The 17,895-nt window shown below is 41.0% G+C and overlaps 1 protein-coding gene across 9 annotated transcripts in view; it reads right to left on the bottom strand.

Annotated features, from left to right (window-relative positions):
• Positions 1–282: 282 nt before the first annotated feature.
• rapgef2b (Rap guanine nucleotide exchange factor 2b) overlaps positions 283–17,895 on the bottom strand; it is an 86,155-nt gene continuing 68,542 nt past the window's right edge. For 3 of the 9 annotated variants that reach the window (XM_079480066.1, XM_079480071.1, XM_079480074.1), the window contains 19 exons: positions 17,121–17,279; positions 16,423–16,575; positions 15,275–15,439; positions 14,672–14,779; positions 14,384–14,587; positions 13,721–13,829; positions 13,352–13,628; positions 13,118–13,275; positions 12,425–12,665; positions 11,935–12,321; positions 11,006–11,217; positions 9,882–10,005; positions 9,515–9,538; positions 7,379–7,602; positions 6,875–7,042; positions 6,644–6,793; positions 4,906–5,107; positions 4,119–4,570; positions 3,387–3,841 (listed from right to left, as the gene is read on the bottom strand). In XM_079480066.1, coding sequence (XP_079336192.1) covers positions 3,519–3,841; positions 4,119–4,570; positions 4,906–5,107; positions 6,644–6,793; positions 6,875–7,042; positions 7,379–7,602; positions 9,515–9,538; positions 9,882–10,005; positions 11,006–11,217; positions 11,935–12,321; positions 12,425–12,665; positions 13,118–13,275; positions 13,352–13,628; positions 13,721–13,829; positions 14,384–14,587; positions 14,672–14,779; positions 15,275–15,439; positions 16,423–16,575; positions 17,121–17,279 — 3,840 coding nt within the window. In that variant the 3' untranslated portion in view covers positions 3,387–3,518. Of the gene's footprint in view, positions 2,404–3,386; positions 3,842–4,118; positions 4,571–4,905; positions 5,108–6,643; positions 6,794–6,874; positions 7,043–7,378; positions 7,603–9,514; positions 9,539–9,881; positions 10,006–11,005; positions 11,218–11,934; positions 12,322–12,424; positions 12,666–13,117; positions 13,276–13,351; positions 13,629–13,720; positions 13,830–14,383; positions 14,588–14,671; positions 14,780–15,274; positions 15,440–16,422; positions 16,576–17,120; positions 17,280–17,895 lie in introns of those variants that run through there. The other 6 variants (XM_079480069.1, XM_079480067.1, XM_079480072.1 and 3 more) reach the window with 6 other exon arrangements.

The raw sequence follows: 17,895 nt of genomic DNA, 5'->3' as shown, positions 1-17,895 counted from the left end.
GCGTTAAAATTGTTTAACGTAAATTTTCACAGTAACATTTCTCAGAGTGTAATGTTTTCCTCTTTCTTACACTAACATTTCTTAATATGTGTTAAGTGTCGCAACTGCCAAGTCACATTTATTTTACAGAAAAAATCTGTATATGGTTAACTCCTGTCTTCCTTTTTCTTATACTAACATCCTCCGGTATGTGTTATGTCCCACAACTGCTGAACCGCTGAACATGCGACTCCCGAATGTGTCAAAACTGAATAAGGAATCTGTGGATCAGCACACGGTATTCAACATCAACAGCATACAGATATGGATGTCTTTTTATTAACCCCAACATACATTTGTCAGTTAGAAAAGTATGAGATACACATTTCAAGTTACGTCCATGTCCTATCTTGTGCAAACACTAAATGGTGCTAGAGGTCATTTAAAGTAACAACGTTTTAAAACAAAAACAATGCAGGACAAACAAAACAATAATAAGTGCATTTAAAATCTATAAGTTGATTCATTTTGTCAAATTTATTGATTCCCAGCTTCTTATAAGCTAGATGTTGAGGCATAAACATCATACATTTCTACAATTAAACAAAAATATAACCAATATTTACAATTATTGTATTAAAAATACAAAAAAAGACAAAAAAACCAAAAACAAATACATACTCCACCAATTGTCTTTGTAAAAGACGTACAGGTAAAAGTAGTCAAAAAACGAAAAACAAACATAATCTTCACCAGCTAAATGTACATTTCTCACTTGACATCACATATCGAACAGAGCAGCAGAACAGCTACCTACTACTATTTACCTTGTTGTATTTACGCTTGTACAATTTGTGCAACTTATTTAGCAAAACAAGCGACTCGTCTTGGCTTGCCTGCTTGTGAATATTTACTTTAAAAAACAAAGCGGAAGCAGATGGTTGCTATATCTACGTTACAAATGTTTTACCAACTGTATCCGCAATTGTTACAAAAAAGCCGAAAATAAAATACAAACAGGCAACTAGAGAAAGAAACAATGAAGTTGTGATAGGGTACAGTGGAAAACACTGCAAAGTCTTTTTCTCTTTCGTCTATTATTTCTAACTACCGATCAATGTGATCAGCGTAAACAAAAAGAATGAAAGTGACTCGATCTCACTGTTAAGCTTCAGGTTCCAGAGTCTTGAAAGCACAGTTGGGTTTCTGTGAGTGATTCTGGAAGCTGTGTGCAGCTGATCGAGGCCCGACGCCCCATAAAAAACAAAACCTTACGCAAAAACCACTGTATCCAGGCACGAAACACACCTTCCTAATGATATATACTGTATCACTTTACAGGTAGGAAGTAGCACCCAAATTAGACGACGCGCCCATTTGCCTGAGTTGCTTCCTGTTCTCATTTTGACCAACAGGGGGCGTTTGATGTTGCGTCACAGCCAAGAGCACTTTAATGAGCTTTTAAACCGTAGATATGTTCGATAAAACCGCTCGTGTCGATGCAGAGAACAAACTTCAAAGTTTGCCGAATTTCCGATCTACATGTTCTTGAGCGTATCTTTTGTGGGCCTTTGGCTGGACTTACGTTCTTCTACTACCAACAGATGACAATATGTTTGGCCTTTCTCAAACGCTTGTTAAGAAACCCGGTCTTTCATTCATACATGGATCTCAATCACACTAAGGCCATGAACCCACAATCACTCACTCAACAGCGTCTTCCATTGTAAAGCGGTGTGCTACGCATGTCAGGAGTCACAACGTGAACTCCGGTTGTCATGATGTACTTTCCAGTTTCTCAGTAGAGTTAAAAGCTGTCCCCAAGCCGAGCTCCTCGACCCGACTGTAAATATAATACTGTAATACTGAACCACAAGATATGAGTGTTGTCATCAGAGTTTGTGCACGAGGTTGATAAATCACAGTCTGAATCCTTCTTTGCCTTTCAGGCTACAAACACCCAGCAGACGGGCGACTGAAACGTGTGCATCAGTTTACGCCTTAAAAACAAGTGCTGAGGGAAACTTCTAAATGGGTTTGTGTCACATCTAAGCAAAAGAAGGAGGGCATTGTCTGTAGATAACCATTAACAGTAGTTAGTTTGTGAGTGAGTGAGTGAATGTCAAAGCGCTGTTCGGTTGTCAGTTTTACGTTCTCCAAAGTGCCAAATAATTTGTTTTTTGCTCGCCTCCTCTCTTCACAGTATTTTATGCATGCAGGGCAACAAACCCCCCATGATGCTTTAAGGCAGGGCAGGGAGATGAATCCATCACTGGGAGGGAGAAGGGCAGTGCCGGCGAGATGTAGACTGGATGGTCTGGCTGTCTTGACCTGTGGAGGCTCTAAAATGGCCTGTCAGTCATTGCAGCAGACGTATAAAAGCCAGTGTCGTCACCTTTCACACAGCGGACACCTGTTCATCCTCTGGAAAAGAAAGAGAAGTTTTGTTAGCGCTATAGACATGATGGTCTTAATAAACATTGGCTCTGTTCTAAACCATAGGGCTAAATCCTGCTAACTAAATATTTCAATGGCAACAACGTACACAAAGGTTATGTGGCCCACACTGTTGAGAAGTTTTAATTGTATTTAATACAATGCATATACAATTAAATACTAATATAAATTTTAAAGTGTATTATTTTATAAACAAATACAGACAGGAAGTTATCTTCTGGCCAGGCGTTTGCGTCCGATGAATCCATCTATAAATTGTTTAAGTAAAAAAAGGTTTACCCACTAGATTACCCATGCGGTTTCTTCAAAGGTATACGACCCATAAATTGTTTACTAAATACAATTAACATACAACAAAATTCAACAAATCTTAAAATTATACAATACAATTATGAAAGAAAAATAATATAAATCAAATATAAATAATTATATTATTAACCACTACCCAGCCAGATAAACACACACAGACCGAAAAGTTAATTTCGGTTCATGCGCGTGCGAAGTTGGCATTTCCACAGTAAGTACCTTAACGAATGAATCCATGAATGAGAAATGCTTACAAATGCTTCCTAGCTCTACGCATCTAGGGTTTGCCACAGAGCCAGATGCAAACAATTGAATAAAAATGAATAAAACACACATTCTTCCCTTACCGTACCAAAGACAACATTATAAAGTCAAACATTCCAATAAATAACACCTGAGCATCATCATTTTGCTGACATCAAACACACTGTAACTCACTATTTCATATTTCATCTAGCACGTTCAAGCATTTACGATGGCAAATCTAGTGATGTTCCTGTGAGCACTGATGGGTGAGAGCCAATACACACAGCAGAGCGGGGAGCAATGACTAGGATGTTGCCACGGCGACGAGGTGCAGGCTGTCTCCGTGGCGAGGCATGCACTGTGTGAGATGCGTTGGTGATGGTGGGCAGGTGAAGGAGCTGACCTCCTGGCATGCAGCACTTGTGCTGGTGTGAGTGTCGATTGGTTGGCTGTGTGCGCGTGTGAGTGAGTGTGTGTTTGTATCTGGAGTTTGGGATGTTTTACCTTCCTGTCGGGGTGGTGTATGTAACTCATGGCCTGGGGGGAACTGCTGTGTGTGGACCTCTCCTCCTCTGAGATCTGAGTTTGGGAGACAAGCACTCACCCTCCTCTTCCATCTTCACAGCCTCCTCATCCCCTTGGCCCCGGGGGTCCAGCAGAGCGGGCTTCCCGGCAGCGGGGGGATGCTGGGAGTCGGGGGAGTGTGTGACGAGGCGGGAACGCTGCAGGGCGGTCGTGTAGTCCGGAGGTTTCCTCCCAGAGTGGGTCGAGGTCTCCGTGACGTCCGAGATGGTCAGTGCCGTGTAGCCCGGCGGTGTGGGCGGGGGGTCCCGGAAACGGCCTTCCTTCCGTGCTGGGAGGGGGGAGGAGACAGACACCAATGCTACCATTGATGCTCCTCACACAAATGGACGGAAAGCATGCAGACATGCACTAGTTCATGCTACTGATACGCATGCGATTTTTTAGACAGTGAGTCATGTGACATTTTAAACACTCCCGTTAGAATCGCATCACTACAAATTGAAATATTTACACACATTTTAAAAGATGGCTGGTTTATCACAAAAAAACATACGGTACGGCTGCAAGAAACTACGACATATCTGCAATTTCGTGTGGCAACTTACTGATCAAGGCTTTGGTGTTGCCCGCGGTGATGGGCGAGGGCCGGCGACTGTGGTGTCTGGACTCTTCAGAACCAGTGGAGGTGATGCTGCTGGTCTCTGGGTCTGTGGTCACATCTCTCCCTCCCCGTCTCTTGATCGTGCCCGTGTCACCCTCGGTCTCCTCGCCCCAACAAGCCACCGAAGACGTAGAGGAACAGGCCGACGCCCAGCTCCCTCTGCTTCCCCAGAGCCCCGCCCCCTCAGCCAGAGCTTCCCAACTGCGTCCCTGCTGCATGGTCTGAATGTTATCATGCGATCCGCTGGAACAGGAAGTCCAGCTGCCACGACCAGAATCGGCGGCGTCGAGAGAGACCCGGTCGCCCTGGTCATGGGTGAGCTCCTCTGAGCTGGGGGAAGACAGAACAGTGGCGCCGGCATACAGACCGCGGCAGTCCTGCATGGATGAATAGGACCTGAAAGAGGATGAGGAAGAAAACAAAATAATTAAACAACGTCTATCTGCATCTCGACATTTAAATTGTGTCTATTAAACCTCTCATATACGGAAAAAAAACTGCCAAAAGCATCTTATAAACACATAAAAAGTCAAGCTTTTGAATGCAATGTGGGAACTAAACCAATGACCTTTCAAAACTATTACATTTCTCGGACTTTTTATGAATTAAGATCAAAATGAGTATTAGAACAAATCTAAAAGGCGTAAAAGTAAGAAAATAAAGCTCTTCATGCTGAACACCTGCTCTGGTTAGCATTTTAACAAAAATGGTCATCTGTGAGCATTTCTTACCCCAAACTATACTGGTCAGGGTCCGCAGTCGCCCTGCGCTCCAGGCGATGACCACCGCAGTGAACCTCTCCGGCCAGTCCTCCGTATCTCTGCCTCCGTTCCTCCTGTCCCATGTCCAGAGAGGAGGTGCTCACCAGACTGGAGCGTGAGGAGATCTCACTGTGACCAGAATCTGACAGATAATCGCCTGGTCGACCATATCCTGGGAAAATATCACATAAAACAACATCAACAATCAGTTTCTCAGCCTTAAGATACTTCTGATACTGTAGGCTTTGGTCCAAAACGTTGTGCATCTAACGTTTAGATGGACTGATGAGGGACCTTCTCCTATAGGTTGCACAACACAAATAGCACTTTGCACAGGAGACTGTTGCCATGATAACACTGCGATTAGCATAAAACAGAACACAGAAATGTTTGGTCATTTAAGGAACTTTAGTGATAATTTTTAGTGTTAAATAGAAAATAAACATTTTAAAGGATTACAGAAGGTTTAAACCTTTATGCTACCCGACAGAAAGTAACTGAGTAACGTTTCCCTGTGCAGCCTCAATTGTTAAAAGGCAACAGACTACAGCTACCAAAGCATCTACTTGAGCCAAAATGGCCCCTTTCTCAGCCTCGCTAATCAAAACCAGACACTTTCTTCAAAAGATGATAAACTTGAACCCTAAACACATACACACACGCACGGTACTTTATATCTGGCAGCTACAACAGGAGCAAAAAGCAAACTACTGTATACCCGAGGAGAGAGTTCACTCAACTTATACATATACAAATAATAAGATTTGCAGCGTTTCTGGTATTTAAATGCATTTAGTCTCTAGAGACATTAGAGAAAAAATATCACAAAATATGGAGATACGAGGTTTCAGAAGGACATCAGCAATATGCAACTTTAAATTATTTGTGTCTTTACAGTTTACAGACCCAAACAGACATGTCTAAATATTAAAACCTACATAGACAGCATTTATGTTTATAGTTGTTGCAATTGCATGTTTTGTATGTAACTGTGAAACCTTAAAGGATTACGTCACGTCCACATTGGTGGGCCGCTCATAGTAATGCTTGTGTGAGCTCTCTCTGGCTAAACCTGTTTCAAACCCTGTTACCTGCTGGTGCTTTCCTACAGAAGGAGGAAAACCCCCTCAAACTGTGACTTCTTATAGATGCCATGGCTGAATGCAGGATGAAATAAAAACGGTATAAAGGCGCTCAAACACAGTTTGTTTGTTCGCAATGTTTGGTCCTATTTCTTATCTGCAACTGTTTTCATAGCCAGATCTAAATTAAAATTCCTTAAATAACTAAATGCAATATCACAACCACAGCAGCATACGATTCTATTTGAAATCAAACATAAGAAACCTGATTTTTAAAAACGTTACTAAAATCATCTCTCAATAAAGTTAAAATGATCAGCTAACCTCTAGATGGCAGTATAAACATGTCAAATAAGCATAAATGTAATCTGTAAGGGCACTAGGGGGCACCAACTAACGGAGGCGTCACCTGTGTTACAGATGCGGGGTCTCTGGCACTCTGAATATAGATTTAATGGCACACCCCAAACCAGGGAAGCAATGCCTCAATTGGCGCATATGTCAATGAGAGAAGAATAAACAGTGTGAGCGAACACCCGAGGTTACAAGAAAAACACGTTTACAGTATATCCCAAATGCACCCTATGGAAAATGTACAGATACAGTATACGTATATCCGCGTTCACCTTTCTTTGGCGAGCTGTGAGGAGACGTGGGAGGAGAGGACAGCTGTGAGGAATTGTTGGACACGCTGTCCTCTGCCAGCTTCCTGTGTCTCTCTCCAGCCTCCTCTGAAAGGGACAGAATCTTCTTCAGAGAGCCCGGTGAGCTTGTACCTGTACAAAAACGTTGGTCGTGTGAGCACCATAAATACATTTCCGTCCGGTTGAAAAAATGCACAGATGCATAGGTCTTACCAAACGGTGGTAAGTCTTTAACCGGCACTTTCTTGCGAGATGGGTAGAGGGCGACAGCAGGCACTTGAAGCGCCTGGTTGGCTTTCTGAAGCTGCTGCCGCTGGTGGATGGCCCGTGTGACCACGGGAGATGTGTCGGGTCTCTTTTTGTCTCCAGAACTCTTGGGCACTGCAACGCAATTTAAGACAAAGAATGTATCTTTATCCTTTACTTCTAATAGAATTAATAGATATTCATATTTATCCATCTGATTTGTATTGTTCTCATTTTCTATACCTTTTTCAGTGTAAAAATTTCATTTTTTGTGGATTTTGTGATTCCCACAATTTCAAAAGTCTAGGTGCGCTATCAAGTTAGGGTTTAAGGAATGATTTGCGATTTATTTAAGCCTTGGAAATCTCTTATTGACTAACCAACAGAATCGATACACCATCTACAGTTGCCTTTTGGATCAAATTTCTCTTTTACTTATTAAAACAAGATCAAATCCAACGCAGCACTCACATGTGTTAATAGAGGCCTCGCACTGTATAGAGAGCATCTGCAGGCTCTCCTCATTGGTTTCCAGGGTGAGGTTAGACAGGTACTGTTTGACCTTGCGTGCCATCTGCGCGTCCTCGTATAGCTTCTTGGCATTGAGGAATGAACTCCGTCTGACGCGCTTCTTGTGTCCGCCCGTCTGGGTTACATCCAAGACGGCCGCGTTGGCACTGCCCTGGCTGAGAGACCTGAACACACACACAGATGAAAGTTGATTTAAGCTGTGGGTAATACCACTGATCCGGGATCAGGCAGCACGCTCTCTGACATGCAGTAAGTCCATTCCTTACAGCTCAGAACATTCCAAACATTCCATGCGTTTCACATCTCAGGCAGATAAATTAAAATGGGATGTTAAATAAATAGCCAAAGTCGCGTCCTCCAATTTTGTGAGAAGGAAAAATAACAGTGTGATTATTTCCAGGTGTGTAGCTGAACCGTTTTTACTATATACCTCAGCATTTCCAACGCTTTAAATGTTATTATATATTTCAGTTTTTAGGGGGGATATTAGTATATTAGTCTACTTGTTTTCTACTTAAAACAGCAGCAGTAACAACAAAGTATTTCTATAGCTAATTTTGTTCGGGCTGTCATACATTAATCGCATCCAGAATAAAAGTTTGTGTTTAAGTGATATATATCTGTGTACTGTACATATTGATTCTGTATTTATATACACATACATGCATATACTGTATTTAAGAAAGCTATAAAATATACATGAATGAATAAACATTTATATATAATTTCAATTAATGGAAAAAATAAAAAAATACATTTGAATATTTTGCAATTATAAACCTTTATGTTTATGTAAATACAAAATGAATATGCACAGTACACAGACATTTATTATGTAAACACAAGCTTTTATTCTGGATGGGATTATACGTTTGACAGCCCTTCAATATGTAGAACATCATGTCAAAGAAATCGGTCAAATTCCCAAGAAACACATACTAACAAAATAAGTTGCTTTCGATAAAACCATCTGGCAAATTGAATAATAAACATTTATCAAGGGATGTACCATACATTATCGCCCATATCGGTATATAAAATTTAGGTCGATATATTATAGTCGATAAATCAAAAATGATCTCCTCTTGTCAAACTTCTTCAGCTGCACGCTGCTCACTGTTAAAATACAGTACAGTCTTTCTATCTTTATCATTCACTTACAGTATGTAGATATTTATGAATGTGTAAATTATAGGAACAAAAACATATAGTTTGAATCAGACTGCTGTCTGAATGCATTCTGTTTTGAGACCTGTTATACCGGTGGCTATTAAGAAAAATTTACTGGGCTGTCTGGAAGAACACCTATAATTTGTTTATTAAAAAAATATGTATATACCAGAAAGGTTTGAAGGTTAAAGAATCATGAAGTACGTTTGTGACATGATTTTGAGGGGGAAAAGGAGAACTAATGGTTACCTTGTTTTCTGCAGTGAATGTTTTCAAATAAAAGCAGTTTTCCACTTTTTGCCTTTTGTTTCAGTCTTAGGGAATTTTATATTCATATTTAGAGACTTTATATCGGCCAATATAGTCTGCTTTCGGTGGAAAATGTTAAAGAATGATCGTGTTATTTGCCAAAATGTCCATACCGGTGCATCACTACATTTACTTTATTATTTAAAATCATCTCATATAGTCAAAATGCTAGGTTTGCGATTCACACATCTCATCTTAGTCACAGTTCAGAAAATCATAAAAACAAAACCTCACACAAAACTGCAAATGCTTAGTAGGCGGCGTGCAGCTACGGTAAGTACGGTTTAGCTGAAAGGGACACGTTAAAACAAATAACTTTTGCTAAATATGGATCATGGGACATCGGATTAATAAATGAGCTAGAACCAAATGACTGTAAATAAATTCATGCACACTGCGGTATCGATGGTGTTATTAAATGAACTCTGAATGAGGTGAGTCTACTCAATGACCCTAAATAGCAAAAGTGACGTCTCAAGCACTCGAGATGGAAGCATTCTCAAATGAAGAAAGAATAATGAAGGACAGTCAGCAGGCAGCCAAAATGAAAAGAGGGTCACACGTCGGGGGCCGGAGGTCAGAGTTCGCCATACTCACCCCAAACTCCTCCATTTCTTCTTCCTGTAAGGGAGAGCCATGAACAGTGATGCGTGGGGTGGACGAGAGAAATGGGGGGAGAAAGCCAATGAGAAAGAGAGGAAGACATACTTGAGAAAAAGCAGACCGGAGGTACCAAGGTGAGGTGCACCACAGATCAAGAGAGACAAGAATAACTCTTGGCACAATAAATACAGACAAAGAGTGACATACACAACTGTTTAACGTTCACTTCAAGAGGGTACAAAAACCTTTGGCAGAGGCCGCGTGTGGAAGCGTGAGGGTGAACACGCTGCAGTGAACGGCCTCTTAAAGCTTCTCAAAGAGTCCAGCCTGAAATATAGACAGAGGAGTCACCGGAGCTCACCTGGTTCTGAACATCAAAGCCGGGTCCATGTTTACAGCTGCCATCCGACCCACATGTCTAATCTCTTTAGCAATCATACGCAGCTTCTCAAAGTTGATCAAACCGTCCACCTTTGAGTCGTTCCCTAGAGAAATAAAGAGTTAAAGGGTTCACACACACACAGTAAATGTTTTTGAATGGTTTCATAGTTTTTACAGTAGTTGTTTTTTCTAGTATGTAGATCAGTGAAGAGCAAGTGATTTGTTCATCTCTGCACACACGACGTCTTGTGGACTCACTGTTGTGTCAAATACAGTCTTTAACTGTCCTACCATTCAACAAGACCCTCTGTACAAAGCCTGTGAGTGACAGGATCACACCCTGTGCTAAAACAAACTGTTAAGATCTGACTGATGATGGTCCTTGTTAAAAATAAACGGCAGATGCTATCTATCCATCCTGCTTTCTCCTTCATACCCTCACGTGGCGGGGCTTGCCAAGTTTTCAATCACCCTGTAGGCATTATTGACGTTTAAAAGTGGTGAAAACCGTGTTGATGTACTCATCTATGACTGAAACTATCAGGTACGTTGTTTGCTTTTAGACAAAGGAGGATGTTTTGAAACTAATGTGTGCTTTAGTCCATTAGGCTATTTAATCCCAAAAGAATAAAATGTGGATAAATGTATGATTTTTATTTCAAACATCTATGTTTATTACAATTATTAAAGGTGCAATTTGTGACCTTAAGCAATGTCATATACATTACTACAGTACGTCTTCAAGGGTGTATAAAGACCTTACATAATAAAGTGTTGTGTTTTTATTGCCTTAGAATGAGATATTTCTATCTATTTACACAGCAGGTCCCCTTACATGGAATTCACCCTGTTGTTCCTACAGTAGCAAATTGCTCTTTTCATAAAGGGCGCATTTTGTGTGAAAGAAGCGAGAACGTGACAACATCTTAGCCCTGTGTCAGCCACCGTAGTACTTCAGAAAGGAGGGGGGGAGTGAGCCGTTGGTTGCAATTCCTAACCTCACCACTAGATGCCGATAACATTTCACAAACTGGACCTTTAAAATAACTATCGAGACTAGATACAGTGCATAGTTTGTACTGTGCAGGGATTATTAGTCCTTACCTTCATGTAGAAAGGTGAGATCTTTCTTGATGACTGGAAACAGTGGGATTATGGGTGGCTGTAGGTTCTGGTTGTTTAGAAGGTTCCTGTACTTGGCCATATTCCTGGAGGGGTCAAACAGGTCCTGGAGGTCACTGAACAGCTTCTCGTATTTACTGGGCAACTTCTCCCATGTACCTCTCAGCCTGGACACTGGTGCCAAGTTCAGACCACTAGAAATGATACAGACGTAAGTTAAGAGGTCAAAAACACAAAAGTGCAAAAAAAAGAAAGACACTAAAATGGAACAGTGTTTGTATAAATCAAATGATTTTGTATGACCATCTGAAAATTCGGTAAGAAGTCTGAAGTCTACATCTCTTGAACAATAACTGTAGGAAGTTAACATACAATTACGATAAAAACATACATACAGTCTTCATTAAACATTAAACAGCTATACTTTAAATAAGGCATAATACAAAGTTTCACAGAAATATAACATTACTTACAAATTTAAACTGATGATGATAATACTAATATGAATAGTAAAATTATGAATAAATATTAAATTTCACCTAAAACCAAATATTCTGTAATTTACGCACCCTCCAGTCGTTCCATATCCATGTCTGTTTAAATGTCTTTGTTCTGATGAACACTGTGGAAGATATTTGGAAGAATGCTTGTAACCAAACAGTTCTTGGCCACCATCAACTACCATGACGATGTTAGTCAAAAGTCCCCTAGAACAGTTTTCTTTCTTTTGTTTACATTCTTCAAAATATCTTCTTTTGTGTTCAACAGAACAAAGAAATCCATTCAGACTTGAGGGCAGGCAAATGAAGACAGCATCTTCATTTTCGGGTGAACTGTTCCTTTAACATTGACATTATAATTTATAATCATCTGTTGTTTTCTGTTCTTTGTTAAAATCAACCTCTCCGTACCTGATGATGGCAAACATCGAGTTGAAGTTTTTGCACTCGCGGCAGTGCAACGCGATCTTAATGAAGTGCTTGATGATCTTCATGCGCTTCAGCTGGTTGGGTTCACGCACCACCTCCGTGGCCACCCAGAAGGTCTCCCGATTAATGGACTCCTCAAAGAGCTTAAGGCTGGGCATCCCAGATAAGCGGCTCTTCAGCTTGAACAGGTCATCGATGTACTCTGTGGGCTCGATGGCGCAGAACAGCTCGAAGGCACGCATGGACAGCTGCGTCGCAACCTCCACCGTGCTGAGCTGCAGCAGGCTGATTAGACTCTCGCGTAGCAGCTCCTGGGCGTCTTCGTCCGAGCATAACGTTTCCGTCTCCATGTTGCTTTTCAGGTAATACCTGAGAGTAGAGATACGAGGAATAGATGTACGAGTATGAGTTAAATGCAACATAGCTACCAACGTTTGCAAAATATGAAACATTGTGGCTGTAAAGACAGCACCTGCCGCTTAGTTGGATCCTATCGGCCAGTTTGGAGAGCTGCTCTGGGAGGCGGCGCTGCTTGATTACGCCCTCCGGTGTGACTGACACCTCGCACAACGAATAAGCTTCAGGAGCCGCGGTCAAGGCAAATTCTCGGATGGCCTGAGCAACGACTTCTTTTGCAGTGGTGTCCTTTCCAATCATGATGTACCGACTCTGTTGATCAGCCTTGAACACTCGCAACACCTGGTCTGACATGTCTGAGAAGGATCAAGAAGTGGCTTAGGATGGATATATTTAACAAGAGATGCACCGTTTTATCAGCCAACAATCGGTAACAGTGGATTCAAGTAATATCTGCACAATCGGCCGATAGTTTCAAACAGCCGATTGTTTAATAATGGCCGAAATATCCTGTCAATCAAATGAGAACAGGAAATTGCTATGAACTTGTGCTTATTGACCTAAAGAGAAGTCTTTGCTCTCAACAAATACAACATTTTCACAGGATTTTGTTTACTCTTGATTTTAAGCTAAATAGTAAAACATGGTAACAACAGTAGTTTGCTCATTTAAATATGAAATGCTTGAACTGAACCTAAATCGACCCCTAAGGAGAATCAAAGGGTTGACACCTAATGGATTGATAAGAATGTAGTTTAAGAACAAGCATTGATGTTGATCCAGTAACATGTTGAAGTAAGTATCTTACCAGGCTGGTTGTTAAAGTCAAGTATGCGATGATGTGACTGCAGCAGGTCAGGGTTGCTGGATGAGAGGTTTCCACTGACAGGCAGAGCAGGAGGAATCTGCTTCGACTGCTTTAGCCCTACAATACTGTCATCCTGGGACTGTCCCACCCCAACATCACTGTGAACCAACCAAAAGAGTTACAACACTGCAATGAACATCCCCAATGGAGCCTTTTAGTATTCATCCAGCTCACTTGTATGGTTTGGGTGGTAAAATACTGGTCAGCGTCTTATCGAAGATCTTCTTTAACTTGTTTCTGCCACCTACGGTGTTGGCCTTTCCTTTCTTGCTGGCTTTTTCAAGGCCCATGACCTGCTCCACATCAACGGCTAGGTCAGGGATGGAGTAGCGGGTAGCTTTCTTAATATCCCCGATTTTGGGGATGTGAGGAGCGCCGTTCTTCCTATCCAGGTCCTCTTCCGGGTCCTGCTCTTGGTCCTGGTCAGGCCTGGCCAGCAGTTCTTTAAACACTAAGAGCAGGAAAGGCACCACAAGGAAAATATTAGGTTCTCTTCCAACAACAGTTTGTGTACCTGTGAAATGATGACTCAGTTTTTCTTACCTAAGAGATTTGTTTTCACAGTAATAGACAGATGCGTGTTGTTTTTTAGGATCTCGTTGGCTTTGGATAGCGGCACGTTTTCAAAATTTTGCCCATTTACTTCCAGTATCTGAAATGAAGATGGAATTTATGTAGATTAAATAAAAATATACGTTACTTATTTATCCTGAATGAAAGCGTTGAACATGTTTAGGAGATACTAAACTAAACTGAGATATATAGTGTTGCATGTACAAGACCTTTGAATCGTTCACTGACAAACTGTACATGTCTGTCTATGTCAACAAGTGTATGATAAATGAAAATAGCTGTTTAAACAAATAATAATGAGGGCTCGCAAAAAATTATATATGTCTATGTACTGTGCATATTAATTTAGCATTTATAACCACATAGACATACATGCATATATTTGAGAAAAATATAAAACTTTTATCTGTTTTTTGTACATCTAAAGACAGAGTGAATAAAACAATATCATACATTTATTCTAGGAATTCTACATTTCTTTAACACTTATTCCTCTGCGTGATATAACACAACAGCAATTACAAATGCTCCCACAATGAGTCCCACTTCCAGCCGGATAACAACTGTAAAAAAACATGCTGCTTGTGTACACTATTTCTTTAACCTCTGGTACATCAGGTCCTGTGAGTTTACCTGGTCTCCACGTTTAAGGCCTACTTCTGCAGCTTTGCTGCACGGCTCCACGCTGTCGATAAAAATGCGAAAGCCCTTCTCTGAACCCCCCAGCAGGGTGAAGGCCAAGGGGGCTTCCCTGGAGGGCTTGGTCAGGGTCACCACCCGCAGCTTTGCTTTGGCAGCGCAAGCTATGTTTAACAGTCTCAGGTGCCCGCACATTTTCTGCTTGAGAAAGAAAGAGAAGAATTACACGATGCGGCTGAAGGAAGAGAAGTTAATTTTCAAGTTCTGTGACGGACAGCTGACCTCTCTCTCCAGATTGTACTCGAACTCCTCTAGAAAATGCGTCATTGCGGGGTCACCCTCAAAGTCGTTGAAGTGATTGTTCACCCACAGCAAGACTACCCGTGTAACCTGAGGAAATTTGAGGTGTGGATTAGATTTGATCCTATAGGGTAGGTAAGCATCAGTTCGCCTAAAAGAAACACTTTACCCAAATCAAAAAAAATTATTCATACTTTACTTACTCTCGGTCTTAATATGTATAAATGTATTTAATTTGGAATAATGCTTGTAACCAAACACTTCTTGGCCACCATTGACCACCATAGTAGAAAAATGACAATGGTTGTCCAAAGAATCCCAGAACAGTTTGCTTTGCGACATTCTTTAAAATATCTTTGTTTGTATTCAACAAAGCAATTTACAAATTAATTTTTACTGCTATGGTAGTCAATGGTGGTTAAAAGCATTGTTAGAAAATGAAATACGGTATATACAGATTTGGAACAAATTGAGGTAAGTAAATGACGACAGAGTTTTCATTTTGGGGTGAACTATTCCTTTAAAGTCACAAACTCAAGGGCTGCTATTTATAAGCTCTTTCCATAATGCTGTTTGCATGTTTACCTTGTCCCTGAGGCTGGGGTCATGAAACCATTCCAGCAGTTTCTTGCCCACCACCATGGGGCCTGGCAGGAAGGTGCGGTAGGTAAGCAGGAAGTCCTCGATGTAGGTGGGGTCCACCACCGAGTGCTCTTCTACAAGGTGCATGGTGAGTCGCTCCGATGTGCCCTACGGAAATGAATGAATGTGAGATCAAGTGTTTCCCAAAGGCCTTCGGAAGATGCCAGAATGATGTATTAGTAATGCAACCCTACTGACTACAATTTGCCCCAAATATAAAGTAGTGACCGTTTCGATCAGATAAATAAATATGGCATATATGATGTTCATTATTTCCTATATGTTTGTTGCGTAGTTCGGACACCCAACTCATGAGTTAAGGCTTCACCAGAGAATCAACAAAACAGTAACTGATAAATCTGTAGTCCAAAACCTCAGATGCCCAAATTCGCTGTTTTTCAAGAAACTGAATTATTCAACATTGTGTTGTCAAAGTTGACAAGTTAACTTTTTATTGGTTATATATTTGCAAACCCCAGTGACAACCATGAAGGGTGACTAATAATAATGATTTACAAAAAAAAAACACGAAATATGGGGATATGAGGGTTTTAGAAGGACAGCAGCGAAGGACACCCATTTTTCTGGATATGCTGCAATTTACGTTTGCAGCAAATATATTTCGTCCCAAAAAATACCTTAAAAGTTAAGTGTTTCATATTTTGATGCTTTATTTTTAAGAGAGGGGACATTACAAACAAATATTGAACAAAATATGCCCTCCAGACATCACTTTTGGCGACTTCTGTGGATCAGCCAGCCAGCTCCGGCTCCATTTTATTGTTTCCATCAACTCCAAATGTCAAAGTAGTTTTTCTCATAAAACCTATTTGACATTCAACCCCATGTATGCTTCTACTGTGCTGTGCTAGCAGATCTCCATGTTTAGGAATCAATTATGGGACACGTTCGAACCATCTGTGTAAATCAGTGGAAACAGCTTGTCGATCGAGAGTGGTTCCAACGTCAGTATACAGTATTTATTTTTTGCGCATAGTAAAAAAGTACTGCTACAATGTATCATGCAGACCTAACAAATGCTGATGTCACACAGTGTGAGACATTTGGGTCGTTCTGCGCTGGATTCTCACCTTGATGACAATGTGTCCCTTCCTGGTGCCTGTGCGATCGAGCTCGCGATGCTCCTTCACCATCACAATCTCGCCCTCTTCTTCTACCTTCTGCATGTTCTTCTCGACTTGGTTGAGAATGCAGCAGTAATCCTGCTGTGCAATGCACACAAACTAACAGAGGGAAAAAGAATACAGAGAGAAAATAAATACATTTTCGACATGCAGCAGAACTTACAAATGATTCCATGTGATAATGAAGATTTCATTACTGCAAAATTTTCACTGATCGCTGCATTATTCTCAGACTTAATGAACGGGCAGGGCTTCATCACTTTTGCAGTAAATGAGTCATCACAAACCGATGAAATAGTTTGGGCGGGGGATCACTAACATTTTCCTTGCATGCTTATTCGTCATTTAGAAATCCGAAAATTAAAGGATCTCATGAAGAAAATATCCAGAGCGTATTTTAGCCTACAATTTAAAGACTGAAATAAAACGATGTATTTGGCATAAAGAAGATAGAGTCAATTTAAAAGTTTTCACACATTCATCATTTGGAACGTTGTGGCACAATACATAGCAAATCTACTGGTAAGTCAAATAGGATTCATTGCTTTAATGGAAAACTAAAAATATTTGATCATCATTATGTTGATGTGAAATATGACCGGGGGTTGCTTTGTGAGTTTAATGTCATTCGATTGTTGACCCACCTGACAGTCGTCCACCTTGGTCTTCATCACCCCCTTCATGTACTCTTTCTCCATGGTGGGGGACACGCCAAAGCTGTTGCCCATGCACAGGATTTCTGTCCGGTTATCTGGGTACGTGATCTCCACCGAGCCGTTCAGAATTACAGACCATGAGTCCAGCTGCAAAAACATTTAAATTGTCATTTTAAAGGGATTGTTTCCCCCCCAAAAAAGCGCCACAAAAACGCATAGCGGCAGTCTGTCCATCCTGACGTATGACATCTTTGAGCGGAATTCCGGAAAATAAACAGATGCAATCTGACCAATAGAATGAGAGTTTACTCGCATGACTTTTATTAACAAAGTTGGGTCGGTTTGGAAATATTGCCTTGTGAATGCGAACCGAGCTAAAATAAATTGCAATATTGATGTAATTTCAATATTGCAATAGCCAATCATGAGCCAATCATGATTCAACACCAAATTGGGTGACAGACTGAAAACACGCGCACGGACTTAATGATTCGCTGCGTGCATTTCAGTTGTTTTGGGTATTGATAGCAGTGCCGTCACTTTGATTCTTACAAGCTTTGCCCTGCTTTCAAATATTGGGATGCATTAGGGGGGAAAATGGCTCTTTTTGACATGTCAATATTGAGATTAGATGATAAGCGATTCCCGCTGCACTGCACAATGCTGAATGCTAGCGTTCATTCAGGTTTAACAGAGCAGAAGCTGAATGCCTGATGAAAAGGAAGGGAGAGACGGCGCGACGTGCAAGTAAAGCCAAGGAATC

The sequence above is a fragment of the Barbatula barbatula genome (genome assembly GCF_947034865.1).
Source record: "Barbatula barbatula genome assembly, chromosome: 18".
In the NCBI taxonomy this organism is placed as follows: Eukaryota; Metazoa; Chordata; class Actinopteri; order Cypriniformes; family Nemacheilidae; genus Barbatula; species Barbatula barbatula.
The sequence above is the reverse complement of the archived record's forward strand: the minus strand, read 5'-3'. Positions and strand labels throughout refer to the sequence as shown.